A 21,921-nucleotide genomic window follows, 5' to 3' on the forward strand; every position below is an offset into this window, starting at 1 on the left:
GCAAGAAGAGAGCATGGCTTGGATGGTGGGGTCTCTGATGATGGATGCTGCTTTACTGCGACATGCTTCTTGTAGATGTGCTCAATGGTGTGGAGGGCTTTCCCATGAGGGACTGGGCCATACCCACTGCTTTTTTTTTAGGACTTTCCATTCAAGGGCGTTGGTGTTTCCACACCACGCTGTGATGCTACCAGTCAATATACTCTCCACCATACATCCTGAGAAGTTTTTCAAAGTTTTAGATGACACGCCAAATGATGACCCTGTGATCTCTATCTCAGAGGCAAATGTTAGGCTGCCTTTGAAAAGAGTGAACTCTTGCAAGGCGGAAGGTCCCAATGGAGTACCTGGTAAGGCTCTGAAAACCTGTGCCAACCAACTGGCGGGAGTATTCAAGGACATTTTCAACCTCTCACTGCTACGGGCAGAAGTTACCAAAAAGGCAACAATTATACCAGTACCTAAGAAGAATAGCATGAGCTGCCTTAATGACTATTGCCCAGTAGCACTGACATCTACAATGATGAAATGCTTTGAGAGGTTGGTCATAACTAGACTAAACTCCTGCCTCAGCAAGGAACTGGACACATTGCAATTTGCCTATCACCACAATAAGTCAACGGCAGACACAATCTCAATGGCTCTCCAGACAACACAAACACCTATGTCAGGATGCTGTTCATCGACTATAGCTCAACATTTAATACCATCATTCCCACAATCCTGATTGAGAAGTTTCAGAACCTGGGCCTCTGTACCTCCCTCTGCAATTGGAACCTCGACTTCCTAACTGGAAGACCACAGTCTGTGAAGGTTGGTGATAATATCTCCTCCTCGCTGATGATCAACATTGGTGCACCTCAGGGGTGTGTGTTTAGCCCACTGCTCTACTCTCTCTATACCCATGACTCTATGGCTAGGAATAGCTCGAATAGCAACTATAAATTTGCTGATGATACAAACGTTGTTGGTAGAATCTTAGATGGTGACAAGTGGGTGTATAGGAGTGAGATATGCCAGCTTGTGGACTTCAGGAAGGTTAACAGGAAGGAACACATACCAATCCTCATAGAGAGATCAGAAGTGGAGAGAGTGAGCAGTTTCAAGTTTTTGGGTGTCAAGATCTCTGAGGATATAACCTGGTCCCAACACATCGATGCAGTTATAAAGAAGGCAAAACAGCAACTTTATTTCTTTAGGAGTTTGAAGAGGTTTGGTACGAATACACTCAAAAATTTCCAGAGATGTACCATGGAGAGTATTCTGATGACTTCATCACTGTCTAATATGGGAGAACTACTGCACAAGACCAAAAGAAGCTGCGGAAGGTTGTAAATTTAGTCGGCCCCATCTTGGGTACTAGCCTACAAAGTACTCAGGACATCTTCAGGGAGTGGTGTCTCAGAAAGGCAGCGTCCATTATTAAGGACCTCTAGCACCCAGGGCATGCCCTTGTCTTACTGTTACCATCAGGCAGGAGGTACAGAAGCCTGAAGGCACACACTCAGTGATTCAGGAACAGCTTCTTCCCCTCTGCCATCCGATTCCTAAATGGTCATTCAACCGGTGAACAGTACTTATTTATTTATTTATATATTTCCCTTTGTTCTATATTATGTATTGCCTTGAACTAACTGTTGTTGCTAAGTTAACAAATTTCACGACACGTGCTGTTGATAATAAACCTGATTCTGATTCAAATCTTCGCAAACTTCTAAGTAAGTAGAGGTGTCGCAATGCTTTCTTTGTAATTGCACTTGTGTGTTGGTCCAAGTACAGATCCTCTAAAATATTAACACTGAGGAATTTAAAATTGTTCACCCTCTCCACCTCTGATACCCTGATGAGGACTGACTTATGGGCCTCTGGTTTCCTCGTCCCATAGTCAATAATCAATTGCCATTGAGTGAGACGTATCCCCACCTTTGATTCGGCCAATGACAATGGAGCTGTGCTTAGCCTCACATTTAAAAGTACAAAGCAAGTAGAGCAAATGGTTAAGCACACATCTTGTGGTGCCCATATGTTGATGGTGATGCTGTTACCAATCCGAACTGACTGGGGTCTGCGAGTGAGTAAACCTAGGATCCAATTGCATAAAGACATATTTAGGCCTCAATCTTGGAGCTTATTGATTAGTTTTGATGTGATAAACTGTATGATTGTAGCTGCAAGTATTTGATGAACATTGTGCAATTGTAATTAAATGTGTGATTTTATTCTTCACTTTCACTATCCTATTGGACCTTCTCATTTTAAATATTGATGTTAAATGTGTTGTTCATGGCAGGCTCTCAAAGGAATTTATTGGCAGCATTTTAAATACTAAGTTCAAAGTGAGATTCAATGCAATCTTAAAACACTTGGTATCTACAACCAAGCCTACTGAAGTTACGTATTTTAAAGTAAGTCTTATTTTCTTTTAAAATAGGAAGCAATTTGTTGATGCCTTTGTGGATTACAAGTTTAACACCGCAGTGGAGAAACAATTCAGAGCCTTTTCTGAAGGTTTCCGGGGAGGTTTTCCACTACCCATTGTGGATCTGTTCCTCCCAGAAGAACTAATGGCCGTTATCCATGGCAACACCAACTATGATTGGAAACTTCTGGAAAAGGTATGCACTGCATGCCACATCTACTATTCAATGCTTTGACAGTTGCTGTCCATTGTGTTTACAAGAAACAAAAGCTGGGATTAGAGTGCATTAAGAATACTCCCAAAACATTATACCATTCTATCATTCTACCATTATGGCTTTCATCCTAAACCTGAGGTGTTTTTCCTGATTTAACTGACTGAATAGGAATGCATTCATCTTACTAAAGCACAAGCAGATGGGAGTGCAACAGAAGCAGATCATTCAGCTGCTCATCCCTGTTAACTATTTATTTATATTATGTATCTTCTATTGCTTAATTCCCATTGGCCCATCCATAATCCAGCTCCCTGGAAACACAAACCAAATAAAAATTTGTTAACTTGGTAGAAGATTATTACAGTCAAGAGATCAGACTGAAGTGGTCACCACCATATTCTGGGCTTATTCTCTGCACAAAATTTAGACTCAAAAGATACTGAGGAGTATGTTAGTCAAGAGTGGGATATGGGCATTGAGATAGGGAATCTGCTAGATCATATTGGACAGTAGAACATGTTTGAATGGCTTAATCCTGAAAATATTTTGTTTTCTGCTTACTGTTTAAGGCGGGTAGAAGGGAACCCATGGTGTTATTCTGTCATGGAGCAGCTGAGTTATTCCTGATGTCATGATGAATGTTAACCCCTCATTTGTTTTTCTTCTTAAGCACTCCTTCAGGACTGTGGATGACTTGCTTCCATTCTGGTTTTGTGGGCTCTCAGGTGGCTGATGAGGCCAATATGGGAATTGGAGTACCCCACAGATAGATGGGTTAAGAGGTGGCTTGGGGAAGGTGGTGGTTAGTAAGTGACGTGCTCTGTCTGCACCTATACAGGATACCTGTGCTCTCCTGGCATGTGACCTTGAAGTTATCAATAATAGAAAGCTCCTTCTTCGCCCAAGCAGTCATGGTCCTGATGCTGGGTCTCAACCCAAAATGTTGACACAGATGCTGCCTAACCCACTGAGCTCCTCCAACAGGTTGTCTTTTTGCTTGGGATTCATCTGCAGTCTCTTGTGTCTCCAATGGCCAGGAATTCCCAGGAGTCAGTGTGGATATTACACTTTCTCAAGGAAGTTTTGAGCATATTGAATCTTTTCCTCTATCTTTTTCATAAATAACATCAATGAAATAGATTGTTATCTTGATACTGCTGATTTTACTACATTGTAAAATTGACCATATTTCAAACAAATTCACTGGGTGTACAATCCTTTCAGATGTATTGAATAGGACCTTCAGTGTACTTATCAGTTCTAAAAAAAATCAGTTGTTGATGGTCATTTTCTTGTGGCAGATAGGAAGAAGGCCGATACAGATTTTAACCGCTAGATATGTCCAAGAACACTATCTGACCATATCCAAAACATTAAAAAAATTGCCTTTATATCTGGGAAAACAGAAAGTTTCTAACTATTTTAAACATTTAATCATCCAGTCTCATGCCAATCTTTGTTTTACTTTTCTCTGCAGAATACCATATACCAAAATTATCAACCAACTGACAGAGTAATTAGATATTTTTGGGAAGTTTTTGAAAGCCTACTGGAAGAGGAGAAAAAGCAATTCATTTGTAAGTAAGCTCACATCTGTTTTAACACTTGCATGTGTCTAGAATGAAGCATATCTAACACAGGGGTTAGATACTGTACAACTGAGATTTATCTTGTCATCAAGCAGAATGGAGATCTTGAACTAAAAGAAAACAGAAAATGGTGCAAGAACTTGTAGAGTGTGAAACAACATCATGTTTCAGGTTCAAGGACATTCTTTAGAACTTAAGATGCCAAATTCATGATGGCTTAAGTGCAGAATTTTTGCCACAAAGAGCAGTTAAAAAAGAAAGATGAGCATTGAGGGAAACCAGAAGTAGGAAATACTGGCAGTATATGGTGAGGAAAGGTAAGAGGAAGTTCAAAACTGGCACACCACGTATGCCCACAGAAGCCAACATGTACTCAGTGGGGTTTTAGCTTCAAACTAAATCTGTTTCAGAGACACACAAAATTCAAACAAGGGTCTACAGTTTATTCCAGGGTTTATTTATTGAGAGGTACAGCATGGCAGCAGGCCCACCATTTCCATTTTTTTTAGATAGACCCCTACTGTGGAATTCCTGAAGAAGGCATGGCAGGGCCTCTGATTTTTGTTTCACTGACCTCCCAGTCACAGTAATTCATTCATTTTTTAAATACTTCACATTATAAATAAACTCTTCGATTTAAGTTCCTTGGTTCCTGTGATGGAATTCACACCTGTTCTTCCAGATCTCTGAATACTAATAACTTTGTTACTATACTCTTACTTTGTCGCATTTCAGATGCAGCAGACAGATTTGTCAGTCAGATAAGGGGAAAATACTGCTCTGCATATCAGGGCAACACAGTGATGCAGCTGGTCAAGCTGCTGCCCCACAGTTCCAGAGAACTGGGTTCAATTCTGACCACCAGTCCTGCCTGTGCAGAGTCTGTACATTCTACCATGACTGCATGAATTACCTCTGGGTGCTCCAGTATTCTCCAGTGTCCCAAAGATATGCAGGTTGGTAGGTGAATTGGTCACTGTAAACTGCCTCGGGTGTGAGTGAAATGAACAATCTGGGGGTGGGGTTGTGGTGAGCAGTTGAAAATGTGGAGGCAATTTTAAAAAAGAGATAAATGTAGGATTAGTGTTAAATGTGTGGTTGATGGTCAGAGCAGATTTGATGGGCTGAAGAACCTTATTCCTAGCTGTATCTCTTTACCACTCATTTTCAACTGGTCCACAGAATTCTGACTTATTTCAATGTTGTTGTTCTCTGATTTTCAGTTTTTCTATCAGGAAGTGAGAGACTCCCAGCAGGTGGGATTGGAAGAATTAATATCGTGATATTCAAACCCTGGATCAATGAACCAGATTTATCATATCCTTGTGCTTACACCTGCATCAAGACCCTGGAACTCCCCAATTACAGCACAAAAGAACTACTGAAAGAGAGGTTACTTCACGCAATCGAACAGAGTGAGTTCTGTGTAGAAGAACCACCCTAATATATCCAGCTGACCCAAAATTATGCGGTTAATTTAAGATGTCTTGGTTTGATCAAAATGAGTTGCAGCAGAACATTCATTTGGTAGCAATACAGAAAATATCCATGGTGTTGCTGCATTTCTATAAAACCTCTGCTATCAATCCAATAATGTGATCTGACTCTATTCAGTAATGTATTCCACCTTGGCTAAATTGGATGCTTGTGAAGGGGGAGTTTTTTTTTGCATTTGGGAAGTACATTTTGATACGTTATTCGCATCACAACAATTTCATCGTGTAGAAAGCAAAATCACTATGAGAAGCTGTAAATCTGAAAACAAAATGTTGAAACTATTCAAAGGTCATGTAGTGTTCATGGAGCGAATAAGTTAACTTTCCAGCTAACTTCGCTTTACTTGCCATCAGTGATTTCCTTGCTTCAATCTCATTAACCAATTACTTGTCCATTTAAAAGTTTCCAAATGCGTAATTATAAAAACTACTGAGTCCTGACGAAGGGTCTCGGTCCGAAACGTCGACAGTGCTTCTCCTTATAGATGCTGCCTGGCCTGCTGTGTTCCATCAGCATTTTGTGTGTGTTGTTATAAAAACAACTAATTGTTTCTCTAATGATATTGCAAATCAAAATCTCTGTATTGTCACAATCAATATGCTTCTTGAACTGTAATATAATTTCAAGTGTAAATAATTACTAAGTTTATTTCTGTATTTATATTCAATTAAAATAAATGACATATTTTTAAATTATTCTTCATTGTGCCAGAGAGTATTATTGAGTGCTAAAAACTCCCTTGGCTTTGGCTTGGTTTGGTCACAGTTACCACCCTCCCCCCTCACCTTGGACAGTCAGCCCCATCAGTTTCATTACTGGTTTGATGAGGACAATCCACATCTATCTCTCCTTACTTCTTCTGATCCTAATACGGTGAGCCCCTAACCCCCTCCCTTTCACAACCACTTCAATGTCATCATCCCCTCTTCATCCCAGTCCTATTCATCTTCTTCACTCTTCCTTCCCCCGGCCCATGCCCCCTCCCTTCATCCCACCCTATACTTTCTGTGAAACAGAAGTTCATAAACTATTTGGAAAACAGAACATTAAGAAAGCTGCAGGCCATGATGGTGTCTCACCTGGTACTCGAATGCATTGTGCAGATAAACTGACACCTGTCTTCACGGGGATGCCAAATATCTCACTGCTTTAAAGTTGTTACAATCATTCCAGTTCACAATTCCAGTTTACTGGACATAATGATTATAAGCCAGCCTCTCTGACATCAGTAGTTATGAAAACCTTTGAAACCTTAAGTCCATTACTAATCTTTTTCTTGACCCACTACTGTTTGCTTATAAAGCAAATCACTCAGTTGAAGATGGCAGTTAACTTGTGCCTTCATTACATTCTTCAATATTTGGACACCCCAACACCGATGTGAGGATCTTTGTGGATTTTAGCTCCGCCCTCAACACTATTGTTCCAGAGTTGCTCTATAGCAAGCTAACCCAGCTAGCTGTATCTGTCAATGAATTATGAACTTTCTGACAGGAAGGAAGCAGTAAGGAAGGCTGTGCTCCTACTTGTACGATCCACTGTCTAAAGCATATGCTCTCTCCAGGGCTGTGTTTTTTCACTCCTCCTGTTCTCACTTTATACAAACAACTGTACCTCCACAGAAAAACCCAAAAGTTTGCTGTTGACACAATTATATAATTCTGGTATGTTTTGTATACTTAATTTTACCTTCTACCTTAGTTGTTGTATTGGAAATTATCAGTACTCGGTAAGGACCTTCCCACCGAGCTTCCTTATCCAGTTTCTAGACCAGAACCCACTCACCAGGAATCAAGGTGTGTCCTCCTTCCGATGGGCCACTCCAAGCAGCAGGAACCTGTTGAGAAGCACGCTGAACAGCTCGGGTTAGTTTTACACAATAATCAATTATTGACATAATCTGAAAGAACTATTTGACATAACATGTATATCAGCCTTTCTGAGATCAAACGCTCCCAGTAGTGACGTAGGTCACCCCATCACCACTTCAAATGGACTCAGGTTTATTTTCTTAATTGAGTTTGCTCTGGTGCTGCATAAAACCAAAGTAAGTGCTGTAGGCCATGTACACTTTCTGCATGATACTTAGTCAGCCGTTGTTTGATGACGCCATTCATTCTTCTAACTTGTCCTGATGACTCTGGATGATGTGGGCAATGAAAAGACTATTTGATGTTCATCAGTTGACATAATTCTTGACAAACATTTCCAGCGAAATGTGTTCCTTAGTCAGAGTCAATGTGGCATGGCAATCCCCATCTAGGAATATAGTTCTTTATCAGAGATTTGCCTGTCTATGTGGCAGTAGCTTTTCTTGCTGGGATGGCTTCGACCATCTTGAAAATTTGTCCACTATTACTAACACATCTGAATATCCTTGGCACGTCAGTAAAGTAACGTAGTCCACTTGTGGATATAAAAATATGGGCCAGGTGGACCAGGAGTACTTGGCTATGGTATCTTCTCCATTGATCAGGGTTGGTTTTCTGGCAAGTCATATATCTCTCAACTTTTTGTTGAGCTGCCATCCTGCACGTTGGCTTCCATCACCACTGGGAGAATTTGTTGACCATCTTTTGCACTCCAATATGTCCTAAAGAGTGTATCTGCTGTGCCAGGTAAGGAAACAGCTCAACTAGGGCTACCAGCCTATGACTAGTGCTGTATCTCCATACTACATTGTCATTTAATGACCCACCATTTTCCATTCAGTACCACTTTTCTTCATTTGAGCACTAACCTTGCATTTCTTGAATATCTTGCATGTTTGTCCGTGACAGAATGTTTAACTTGGTTTTGTTATGAACCCCATAACTGGGTCACTTACCAGCAAAGATAGAGAGGTCCGCTGAAGTCTGATGGTACCATTTTTAAACGTTTTTATTTATAAAGGGGCACAAAAGTAAGGTTAATACAAACTTTCAGATAATATACGTCGTCAATACTCAATCTAAAGCACGGGTATAGTAATAATCAACAATTCGAAGTAGCTCTATCGTTTGTCTAGGGGTAAAACGATTGTCCGATGGAAATATAAAAAGTCTCGCCAGTTCATGGAGGCTTTTAGCCGTTTGAGGGACCGCTGGGTGTTCACGGGTTGGAGAGAGAAAATAAACTTGCCAGCCTGTTGGACTCAAATCGTGTTCAGGAACATGAGTTCCCCGTTGTCAGTTCGGAATCCTTTTCGGGGTTATTAGCCACTCGATTCCCTAGCTAGGGGAACCAAATCACACGTGGCTTCCGAGCAGCTTCCCGTTCTTACGGGAACGATCAGCGATGGTGTCTCCGTCTGGTGCGTCGCTGGAGTACCGCCTCCTGCAGTCTCCGTTTTATCATGGCTGGCAGATTTGTAAATGTCAATCAAGGTAGGGTGATACAATCCCACCCCCACATTGCCCGAGGGCATCCATGTCCCTGATAGCTGGCACGTACTATAGAGTTGCAATTCACACAGGTGCCTCTAAGAACAATGGTCAAATCCGTTGCATTGTCTCTCATTTCCTGGGTCCAAGACCCGAATTAATAGCGATCCTGCGATTCTCCGGAAGGAGGGGGCTGGTCCCGCACCCTTCGGCCCCTCAGAGCTGTGGTACATTCATAACACCCCCTTTCTTCAAAGCGTTTTCACCAGCGGTGAAAACGAAGTGGTACAGAGTCTTACAGGATTTTAGAATCTAACACAATACACAAGCTTTCCGTGTCACTACAGAGCTATACAGTCATACATTTAGTTCAGCATCTAAACAGGTAACGAGTACAGTGGCACTTCCTTTAATATTTTTTTGTTTCTCTTGTACCTGACTAAAGGCTGGTAGCATCAGATTTCAACTTAACAGGCAGGTTCCAAGGAGGTTGTCTTTGTTATTCACATGCTTTGTCAAAATCCTGTACAGCCAGTTTTCCTATTTAAAATGGCGCCCCCATTAACCATCACCTTTTTTCGGTGAGTTTCTACGGGAGGAACTTGAGTAGTTTGGCAGGGTAAACTCCCATCTGCCTTATTCATAGGAGTTCTCGTATCAACACCGGATCCCAGACCTAATTCATTCCTACCCAATTCTTTAGTTTTAAGCAAGTTGCTATTTTTCTCTTCAGGACCCGTCATGCTATTAATTTCCAATTTAAGATCTGCAAGCGATCCCGCTTTTTCCAGACAGCCTGTCAAGTGCTGCCTGTTCACTCCACATCCTTGAATAACAATAGCGTGTGGGGCCTCGGCAGCTCTCGACTTACTCTGTAAGCGAGCTGCCGGGTTTAAAATTTTTTCATTCGATTTGGGAACTACAAACTTTCCGTTCCCTTCAATAATAATGTTTATCCCCCCATGGTCGAGTTCCACTTTAAGGTTCACCACCCCTTCGTGTACAAACACCTGGGAACCCTCCCTTCCCCCAATTACCAGGGTTAACCCTGTCTTCACTGAACCCAGTCCATCTGACCCACAGGGACTGCATTCCTTTTCAACTGAATCAAATACCTCAGACTTTTTCTGAGCTCCAGTACTAGATTCAGTACCACGTGCATCCACATCCTGGACACACTCAAACGGGACATTTGCCTCTTCCAGGCTTTCAATACCCGTACCCTTTTCAAATTCTAAATTCCCCTGATCCTCCCAGTTCCTCTCTGGGCAACTCCCTTCCGGAGTAAACTCAACCCCGCTAGCTGAAACAACCTCATCTGCCAACCCAGCAGACCTCTCCAAGGTAGTGGCATCCTTTTCATCTAGGACTGCCTTCATCTCATTATCGGGAACACCTTGATAACTCTCAACTTCTTCAAACAGGGCTGCCACCCCCGACAGATCATCCATGTCCAACTCTGGACCTTTTAACAGCTTTTTCCGTTTCTCATCTTTATTTCCTACCTCTAGGACCTTTCTCTTCGCTAAGGGCAGATCTATCTCCTCTCCCTTACCCCTTTTACGTTACTATTCCTCGTCTTACCACCCTCTAAACCCTCGTGGCACAGTCGGTAAAGACGTCTCGGCCAAATCAAAACTGGCCAATTTTAAACTGCTCCCGTTCTCAGCTGCCGCTCTCGACAGGCTGTGAGTGACCGCGCATGCGGGATAGCTCGGGGACGCTAGGGGCGGGGCCTCAACACACACCGGTCAGCGGGTCATAGTCATGGTTGACCAAATCCTACCCCCCGCTAAATCGTTCCCAAGGAGGACATCCACGTCAGTTCTCGGGAATTCTGATGGCACCCCTATTTCAACTGATCCATACACCAGCTCACAATCCAAAATGACCCTATGTAAGGACACCATTTCTGTCCATTTTCCTATTCCTCTCAAGGCTACCTCTCCCGTCTGAGGTCCGAATTGTAATACGTTACGGCTAATTAATGATAGCTTCGCCCCCGTGTCTCTCCAAATCCGTACGGGAATTGGTGGGTCCCCCTCCCTCACAGACACGGTTCCGTGTGACAGATAAATCTCAGACCCCTCGCGCACTCTGCCTACCCGGGACCCTCTTGCCGATTTTCTGATTACCACTGCACACCCGATAGGGACCGCTGCTCTCCCTGTTTCTGGCTCCTTTCTCGGAGCAAAGCACCTAGATGCAATATGTCCTCCCTTCCCACAATTAAAACAGGTCAAGCCCGGAAATCTCGGGCCGCCTGGCCTTTCCCCCTCAACCTTACCACTAGCTCCCGGCGGGACCTCTGCCTCAGCCGGCGGACTTTCTCGGTCGTTCCCACGGTCTCTCAGGGTACTTTTATTCGAGGGAAACTTTGTCTTGTGGGTTAGGGCATATTCATCTGCGAACCTAGCAATTTCCGAGATGGACTTATTCGGCTTCTCATTCAAATACATCCGGATCTCCTCCGGAACACACCCTTTTAATTCCTCAATCAAAAATAACTCCCTGATACGCCCATAATCCCCGTCCACCTGTTCCGCGGTGCACCAACGGTCCAAGAGCACACCCTTTTCATAGGCTAGCTCGGTATATGTTTGATTCCACCCTTTTCGTAAATTTCTGAACCTTTGTCTATAAGCTTCAGGTACTAGCTCGTAACTCCGGAGAATGGCCTCCTTTACTTTGGCATAATTCTCCGCTTCCCCCTCCCCGACGGACAATGCCGCATATGCTCGTTGTGCCTTCCCTTTTAACACACTTTGAAACAACGCCACCCACTGCTCTTTGGGCCACTTCTGATTTACTGCCACCTTTTCAAAAAGCAAGAAATAACTATCAACATCCGACTCTTCGAATGGAGGTACTACCCTCAACTCCCGACTAACATTAAACCTCTCCTCTCGATCTAACCCTAGATCTCTTCGCTCTTTCTTTAACTTCTTCATCTCCAAGTCATGTTCCCTCTGTTTCTGTTTCTCCTCATACTCTCTTTGCTTTTCAGCTCGGTCCTGCTCTCTCTCAGCTCATTCCTTCTCTTTCTCGGCTCGTTCCTTCTCGTTCTCGGCTCGTTCCTTCTCTTTCTCAGCTTCTTCTAGCTCTTTTAGCTGAATTTCATGCTGTCTTTGCTTTTCAGCTTGGTCCTGCTCTTTTTTCACCTCTAACCCCTTTAGTTGGAGCTCCTGGTCCCGTTTCACCTCTAACTCCTTTATGTGGAATGCCTGCTCCTTTTGTTTGTTGGCCCTTTCTTTCTCTTTCTCAGCCCTTTCTTTCTCTCTCTCAGTTGCTTCCAGCTGCTTTATTTTAAATTCATGTTCCAACCTTAATTTCTCCAACTCTAGCTGATCCATCCCACTAGCTGGTACTTTTTCAGGGATATTTTCCAACTCCTCAGCTGCAAACACCTTCTTCCCAATGTAATACTGCGTTATGACCCTTTGCACTTCCCGCTTTTTCATTGATGACCTCACCTCTGTGAGGCTTAACCCCTTCGCCAGATTTACCAAGTCTAATTTTGTAGCCGCCTCTAGCGCCCCCAGAGTCGGGTTTTTCATAAATTCATCCACGTCCATCTTTGCTGGTTTGCCGTCTCGCTACCCGCGTACCAGATCCAAATTTTTTGACTTACAAACCCAATTCACTGACCTCCCAATTTGGTATCAAATCTCGAGACGAGGCCCCACGTTGTTATGAACCCCATAACTGGGTCACTTACCAGCAAAGATAGAGAGGTCCGCTGAAGTCTGATGGTACCATTTTTAAACGTTTTTATTTATAAAGGGGCACAAAAGTAAGGTTAATACAAACATTCAGATAATATACGTCGTCAATACTCAATCTAAAGCACGGGTATAGTAATAATCAACAATTTGAAGTAGCTCTATCGTTTGTCTAGGGGTAAAACGATTGTCCGATGGAAATATAAAAAGTCTCGCCAGTTCATGGAGGCTTTTAGCCGTTTGAGGGACCGCTGGGTGTTCACGGGCTGGAGAGAGAAAATAAACTTGCCAGCCTGTTGGACTCAAATCGTGTTCGGGAACGTGAGTTCCCCGTTGTCAGTTCGGAATCCTTTTCGGGGTTATTAGCCACTCGATTCCCTAGCTAGGGGAACCAAATCACACGTGGCTCCTGAGCAGCTTTCCGTTCTTACGGGAACGATCAGCGATGGTGTCTCCGTCTGGTGCGTCGCTGGAGTACCGCCTCCTGCAGTCTCCGTTTTATCATGGCTGGCAGATTTGTAAATGTCAATCAAGGTAGGGTGATACAATCCCACCCCCACATTGCCCGAGGGCATCCATGTCCCTGATAGCTGGCACGTACTATAGAGTTGCAATTCACACAGGTGCATCTAAGAACAATGGTCAAATCCGTTGCATTGTCTCTCATTTCCTGGGTCCAAGACCCGAATTAATAGCGATCTTGCGATTCTCCGGAAGGAGGGGCCTGGTCCCGCACCCTTCGGCCCCTCAGAGCTGTGGCACATTCATAACAGTTTCAGTTATCATTTTTTTTTCAATTTTCTTTATTCCTTCTCTCATTGCCTTTTTTGCAAATACATTTCCTAGGCTTTCCATTGTGGTCATTTTAAAGGGACCTTTACATTTTAATAGTCAAGCTTCTGATGGTAGTTGCATGACTTCCATTAGTTCTCATGCTAGTTTGCTATTCTTGATTGGAGTTCCCTCAACTGTAAGAAATCCTTTTGGTCTCCATAAATTTCCAAAGTCATGGACGACTCTGAAAGAATATCGAGAGACTGTGTAGATTATAGCTGATCTTCCTTCTTCTAGCTTACATGCTTCAATTAAAGCTTTCAGCCATGTTTCCTGAGGCTATGACTTCATTTTCTGTGACAACAGCCCAACCAGCCATTCGAATTCCTCCCTCAATGGTTGAAGAGCCATCTGTGAACAGAACCAGATCTAGTTTCAACAAAGGCAATTCTGTATATTAACTTGCATCTTCTTAGCATGTTTTGTTCTTGCACATCTGGTAAATTCTGTTTATCCTCTCCTGTACGATCTTCAACTCACCATCTCAACTTTGCTGAGTTGTTGGCATGGTAGCTAAAATTCGAATGCCATCATATGGATGCACTTTGTATACTCAATTCATTGAAGTTCAGCCCAAGTCTTTCAGATATGGAACTTCCTTGGATCATTTGTTAATTTTTTTCCGGATCTGGTGGTTCATTTCAAACCTCCTATTTCCTTTCATGAGCTCCATCATCAGTCTTGCGTATTTTCACATTCTTAATTATTACTGGGGCGTCTTGCCAAGGCTGCCAGAACAATTATCTCATTACTGTCATCGTCACTTAAATCACTAGAGGTCTCTGTTGAATTGGTATTATTTTGTAGTTCCTTGGAGTTCCCAACTTGTCGCTGTTTTTTGAGGGACTAATCAGTGTTGACTGCCTTTCAACATGATTGATATCATTAACACCGCCAGCTGGGTTGGCCTATCTGCCCACCGAAGGTCTCACCGACGCTGTGCACATTTAACTAATTTCACCTTGCATCTCTGAATAGACTGACATACCTTACCGTTAATGCAGATATCTGTTTTCTGCTGATTTAGTATCTTTTTCATACTGCTCTTTTCGTAAATTACATGTTTTTTTCTATATCAGTGGTTCATGTTTCGAAGTATTGATTTGGACTTGCAACTCTATACACTCATGTCTTCACAGCTCCATTAATGTCACCAGTGACAAGTTGATTTTTAAAACATTAGCACATTACAGGCCCTTCAGCCCACGTGTTGTGCCGACCATGTGACATACTCTAGAAGCTGCCTAGAATTTCCCTACCTCTATTTTTCTAAGCTCCATGTATCTATCCAAGAGTCTCTTAAAAGACCCTATCGTATCCGCTTCTACCACCTTTGCTGGCAGTGCATTCCACGCACCAACCACTCTCAGTGTGAAAAACTTAGTTCTGACATTTCCCCTGTACCTACTTCCAAGCACCTTAAAACTATGCCCCCTCGTGTTCGCCATTTCAGCCCTGGGTAAAAGACTCTGGCTATCTACACGATCAATGCCTCTCATCATCTTATAAAACTCTATCAGGTCACTTCTCATCCTCCATTGCTCTAAGGAGAAAAGGCCAAGTTCACCCAACTTATATGTACTTTGAACGTTGTTATACGCAATATATATTATACATACAGGTGTTAAGGTATTAATATACCTTTATATTAAACTACAGGCCAGAAAGTTAAAAAAAATATATGTCCCAGTGTGAAAGAGCAACTCCAGAAAACCTGACTCAATAGAAGCAAAAAAATAAACATAAGCCTTTCAAACTTTCTTAAATAGTTTCTTTACTGACACTTACCATTTATATTCAATATCTTCGGAACAAGTGTTTAAAGCACCATTAGTTCCTGACCACATCTTTTTGATTTTCCGGCATATCACTTCGACATCACTTAGCAGCCAGTCACCACTAGACAGCATCGATAGCACCTTTCTTCTGTATTTCTTTATCAAGTTTAGATGCATCATTTAAATAAACACTTAAGATTTTAGTTAATTTATCCCTTTCAGCTGGGAAATTCAAGAGACCAGCCGGTCTGTTTCAAAGCTCTGGCAACTGTATTAGTTTCCACCTTAAGGAGTACTCTTCACTCATAGACATTAGAAATCTCACAAAACTTCCAACCCTGTGGTGCCTGTAATATCAGGTTACAACCAAACATCTGTCTGATATCTTAAAACTTCTGTCAGACGCTTATTCAACAATTCTATGTTGTTAATATCAGACTCTGGGTCTCCTGTAATTCATACCACATCCCCTCCCCCCACAGGTTATACAGCCTCGACTCCGCTCACTCTTAAACTCCCTTTAAATGATGTACAGAAGATGCTTTTTCTTAGACAGTTAAAGAACAGATGAATGTTTTACCTCCCAGCTGTACAAAACTAACAAACAACACACACAAATACTGGGGGAGCTTAGCAAGCCAGGCAGCATCTTTTTTAAAAAAAAGTACAGTCAACGTATTCAGCCGAGACCCTTTGGCAGGATTACTTTTTTTTTCACAGATGCTGCCTGGCCTGCTGAGCTCCTCCAGCATTTTGTGTGTGTTGCTTGGATTTCCAACATCTGCAGATGTTCTCTTGCTTGTGACAAAACTAACAAAACTCCCTTTGTTAGTCCCATTCAGTTCTTCAAGTAATTGGTCCCTGTTCGGGTGCCAAATTATTGGATCTCTGTTTATTTTTTGATGCTTAGGAATGAAAAGCAGTCTTAATTCCAAGATTTCAGTTTATTTTTGAGTATGAACAACCATACAAATACTAAATGAATTAAATAAAAGACCAGAGAAACTATGTTAAGAGGGGAATTAATGCTAAGACTAAAGAATAAGCCAGGATGATTTCCAAGATGGCGGCGCGACGCAGCTTGCAGCGGCCACTCCAGAGCTGATTATCTGTTATTTGTGAAGTGGGGTGCCATGCGCAATCATAATCAATTGAAAACGGACGAGGGAGCATGGAAGAACATTGGGAAATCTCCAGGAAGACCATCTTCGTTGCTGCTGCTTTGAGGTCCGGGACTCTGCTGGGAAGAACAGGCTCCCAGTCCTTGGGGTCGCGTTGCCGATGGACATTGGTGGGGCCGTCTAAATACGCTTGGCAGAGGATGGTGCTCAGAGAAGCTGTGCTGGAGGGGATGGTCGTCAGCTTGGAGGTTCGACGGACTCAGAGTCTGCTGCGGTCAGGTTGCTTTCGGTGTGTGCTGCGTCTGCGAGGCTGGGTTTGACGGAGCTTTCGTTGTGTGCTGCGTCTGCAAGGCTGAGTCGGGCGGCGCCATGGAAGTCCATAGCGGTGGTATTCCCTTCTGCCGCCGGCGTGGGATGGCGAGTCTGTCGGGACCCTGGGGACTTGTGGAAACTGTGTGATGATTTGTTTTGAACTTGTAGTCCTTTAACATCTTTGGACTATTTTTACTGTGCCCATAGTCTGTTTTTTTAAATCAATTATGCTATTGTTTGCACTGTTGTAACTATATGTTGTAACTATGTGGTTTTGTGCAGGTCTTGTAGCTTTAGTTTTTGGTCTTGTTTGTCTGGGAATTTGGAGCTCCTTTCCGGGGAACGCGCTAAGACAGTAGTGCGATATTAATATGCAGCAGCCTCTCCGGACTCTGGATTGGGGATTGCCAAATGTTATGTGGATTTTCTGGTGTAGTCTGTTTTGTCATATGTTTTTGTGATATCATTCTGGAGGAACGTTGTCTCATTTTTTAACCGCATTGCATTTGTGGTTGACAATAAACTGAATCTGAAGATGGCACCTATGAAAAATCCATCAATATTATCGATAGGAGATTCCTTAGATACGATTGAATTCATTAATAGGCTACATATTTAAAACAGTTGCATTGCATGGGCAATTGCTAATGCATAGCCAATGAAACATGAGAAAGGTGCTGAACTGTTAGCTTAGCTGCTATACTGCTTTCTGCCAGTGAGTGTGGAAAACACATGAGTTTATTCAAATCTGCACGCTTTGATAGTCTTCTTCGCTATCCACTACACCCCGATCTTGGTTTCATTCACAATTTTGCTGATCCAGTTCACTACATTATCACCCAGATCATTTAAACTAATTTGTCAGGGGGATGAGTACCGGTGTGATAGAGTTAAGTATGGGATAGTTGGTTTACAAACAGAGGCACTGTGTAGTGAGACTGCTAGCAGGGAGAGGCTGATAACAGGGTAAAATCTCAGTCAAATAGATGAGTTGCAATACGAAATGCGGACAAAATCAAAAGTGAAGATGAATACAGGACCATAGATATTATATTCGAATGCACGCAGTATACAGAATAAGGTAGATGAACTTGTAGCACAGTTACAGATTGGCATGTATGACATTGTGGACGTCACTGAATTGTGGCTGAAAGACAATTATAGCTGGGAGCTTAACATCCAAGGATACATATTGTATCGAATGGACAGGCAGGAAGGCAAAGCGGTAAAAATTGAAATCAAATCATTAGGAAAAGGTGACATAGGATCAGAAAGTGTAGAACCGTTGTGAGTAGAGCTAAGAAACCGCAAGGGTAAAAAGACTGTGATGGGGTTGTATACAGACCTCCGAACAGTAGCAAAGATGCAGGCTAAAAATTACAATGAGAGATAGAAAATGCATGTCAAATGCACAATGTTACAATAGTCATGGGAAATAATATGCAGTTAAATTGGGGAAGTCAGGTGATGCTGGATCCCAAGAGAGAGAATTTCTAGAATGCCAATGAAATGGCTTTTTAAAGCAGCTCATGATTGAGTCCACTAGAGGGTCAGCTATTCTGGTTAGGTGTTATGCAATGAATCAGAATTGATTAGAGAGCTTAAGGTAAAGGAACTATTAGGAGCCACTGATAATATGATAGATTTTACCCTGCAGTTTGAGAGGGAGAATCTAAAGTCAGATGTATCAGTATTACAGTGGAATAAAAAGAATTGTAGCAGCATGAGAGAGGAGCTGACCAAAGTTATTTGGAAGGGAGCACTAGCAGGGATGACGGCAGAGCGACAATGACTGGAGTTTCTCAGAACAATTCGGAAGGTACAGGATAGATATATCCCAAAGAAGAAGAAGTATTCTAAAGGAGAGATGACACAACTGTGGCTGACAAGAGAAGTCAAAACCAATGTAAAAGCAAATGAGAGGGTGTATAATAGAGAAAAAATTAGTGGGAAGTTAGAGGATTGGGAAGCTTTTAAAAACCAACAGAAGGCAACTAAAAAGTCAAAAAGTAGGAAGAGAATGAATATGAGGGTAAGATATTAAAGATTATACCAAACATCCCTTCAGATATATTAAAGAGTAAATGAGAGGAGAGAGTAGATATTGGACTGCTGGAAAATGATGGTAAGGTAATAAAGGGGGACAGAAGAATGGCAGATGAACTTGATGAGTACTTTGCATCTGTCTTCCGTGTGCCAGAGGTCTGTGAGTGTAAGGGAGCAGGAGCGAATGCCATTGCTTTTACAAAGGAAAGGGGTGCTAGGCAAACTGAAAGGTCTTATGGTAGATAAGTCAACTGGACCAGATGGACTACATCCCAGAGCTGTAGTTATAGAAAAAGAAAGGAAGTTATAGGTCGTTAGCCTAATCTCAGTGGTTGGGAAATTGTTGGAGTCCAGTATTAAGGATAAGGTTTCAGGGTACTTAGAGACCAGTGATAAAATAAGTCAAAGTCAACATGGTTTCTGTAAAAGGGAAATCTTTCCTGACAAATCTGTACTTTGAGGAAGTAACAAGCATGGTGGACAAAGGAGAGGCAGTGGATGTCATTTACTTTGATTTTTAGAAGGTATTTGAAAAGGTGCCACACATGAGGCTCCTTAACAAGATAATATCCCATGGCATTACAGGAAAGGTACTGGCATGGATAAAGAAATGGCTGACAGGCAGAGGCTGCAAGTGGGAATAAAAGGGACCTTTTCTCGTTGGCCGCCAGTGACTAGTGGTGTTCCTCAAGGGTCAGTATTAGGACCGTTACTTTTCACTCCATTTGTTAATAATTTAGATAATTATTTAGATGGATTTATGGCAAAGTTTGCAGATGTTATGACAAAGGGTGGAGGGGTAGGTAGTGCTGGGGAAGCAATGCAATTACAGAAGGACTTGGACAAATTGGAAGAATGGGCAAAAAAGTGGCAGATGGAACACAATGCTGGGAAATGTATGATAATACCTTTTGGTAAAAGGAACAAAAGTCTAGACTATTTTCTAAATAGGGAGAAAATTCAAACATCAGAGGTGCAAAGGGTCTTGGGAGTCCCAGTGCAGGATTCCAAGTAGGTTATAGTTTGCAGGTGGAGTCTGTGGTAAAGAAGGCAAATGCAAAGTTGACATTCATTTCAAGAGGAGTAGAATATAACAACAAGGAGATAATGCTGAGGCTTTATAAGACACAAGTCAGGCCACACCTGGAGTATTGTCAACTGCCCCTAAATGCCCATATGTTGACCCCTTCATTCCCAGAATCATCCTCGTGAAACTCCTTTGGACTCTTTCCAATGACAGCATATCCTTTCTGAGATACGGGGCCCAGAACTTTTGACAATACTCCAGGTGTGGCCTGACTTGTGTCTTATAAAGCCTCAGCATTATCTCATTTTTATATTCTACTCCTCTTGAAATAAATCCCTTCTACCATACCTGCCTTCTTTGGTTACTGACATACCTGCCACTGTGCATAGCTTCTCCTTATTTAATCTCTCCCTAGTATAATTCCTCACGCCTGCTTTGTTTCCTTACTGAAATGGACCATGTACTCCAGCTGCAGCACAATTGGTGTTTATGTGTGTTTATCACCAAGTATTTCTGCTCCTGCATATTCTTTAAATTTAGTCATCTTAACACTTTTGGAATTACTAATTATTAGCTGAATATTAAGTAACCTTGGTAATCATTAGGAACTAGAACTGCTCATAGCTAACTCTTCTTTTGTAGATGCGTTGGCAAGAACGGGATGTTGTCATTCCAAATGGCGGAAATGGACTTTTGACCACCAAGAACAGGTGAGTTATATAACAGCAATTGAGCTACAACCAGGGCATGTCTTTTTAGAGCCTTAGAACTGACAATATTTCCTCCACAAGTTCGTCCCATTCCCAGCTCCATGGAATCTCTGCTGGCTCCATCCCATGGCAACACATCAGCCTAAGCTTTCTTTATCCACACCGAGCTGTTCCTGCTGTCACCTGGTTTGTTTCCATTGTCCTACTGAAACCTCAGCCAAGGCTGTGCTGACCTGGCCAATTCATACTGATGCTCACCCTTCACCCCTCTGCCTGCTGATCTGCATTGGCACCCCATCAAAAAAAAATCATCCTGACTTTCAAAACCCTGGTGGCCTGGCCAGCTTGTCTTGCCCTCTATCCCAGCAAAATCTATTTTTGATACCAGCATCCAAATTTTTCATCCTTTGAATAAATTCCACCTTGAGTAGCTCAGTGTCAAGCTTTCTCCATTGTGATAGACTCTCACAATATCCCTGGAAGCACTTTACAATATTCAAGGTGTAACAAAAATGAGCACGTTTGTTGTTCTCCTCCCTTGCAAAACTGGCAAGGGATGTCCTGTACATACAAGTTTTAAGTGTGTGGCCAGCAGTCCCAAATGAGGAGCTGGTATTTTCTTGCTGCTTATTTGCATTGTAGTGCATTGGAAAAGTTAATGGATCAGCAGGTTCAAATCCAACCATACCAGTTGAGAGATTTAAAATGAAATTATTCAGTCTGGAATGAATACTAGTTTTAGGAGTGGTTGTAATAAAACTACTGGATTGATATTGATTAATATGATAGGTGAGATATTTAATAAGACATCAGGAGCAGCTTTTTCACCCATACTGTAGGATGGTGTGCATTTGAAATGAGCTGCCAGAAATGTTGGTTGACCCAGCACATTAGCAATTCGTAGATACCATCTAGATAAGTGCTTAGAGAGGAGAGGTTTAGAGGACTCTGGGTCAGATCTGGGCAATGGGATTAACTTGCTGGGCAGCACAGCATGGATGAGCTGGATTTAAAAGCCTGTTTCAATGCTGTATGACTCTAATTAAAACCCCATCTGGTTTGCTTATGTCCTACAGGAAAGGATATATGCTTGCTTTACCCACGGTAGTCTATATGTAAAGACATACCTAACAGTGTGCCTAGTGCTTAATTGCCTCATCAATTCAGAACCAGTTAGGGATGGACATAAAAATGCTGGCAATCCTCATGATCCCTACATCAATAATTGACTAAAGTGAAATATTTTATTTCATTGAGCGTTGTTAATGCATTTTAAATTTTGTTTTC

The 21,921-nt window shown here is 42.2% G+C and overlaps 1 protein-coding gene across 1 annotated transcript in view; it reads left to right on the forward strand.

Annotated features, from left to right (window-relative positions):
* The window catches only part of LOC140725998 (E3 ubiquitin-protein ligase HERC2-like), a 169,156-nt gene that overhangs the window by 63,829 nt on the left and 83,406 nt on the right, over positions 1–21,921 (forward strand). The window contains exons 23-26 of the mRNA XM_073041899.1: positions 2,432–2,615; positions 4,114–4,213; positions 5,449–5,651; positions 20,567–20,634. Of these exons, the coding sequence (XP_072898000.1) occupies positions 2,432–2,615; positions 4,114–4,213; positions 5,449–5,651; positions 20,567–20,634 (555 nt within the window). The remainder of the gene's footprint in view (positions 1–2,431; positions 2,616–4,113; positions 4,214–5,448; positions 5,652–20,566; positions 20,635–21,921) is intronic.

The sequence above is a fragment of the Hemitrygon akajei genome, chromosome 4 (assembly GCF_048418815.1).
Source record: "Hemitrygon akajei chromosome 4, sHemAka1.3, whole genome shotgun sequence".
NCBI lineage: Eukaryota > Metazoa > Chordata > Chondrichthyes > Myliobatiformes > Dasyatidae > Hemitrygon > Hemitrygon akajei.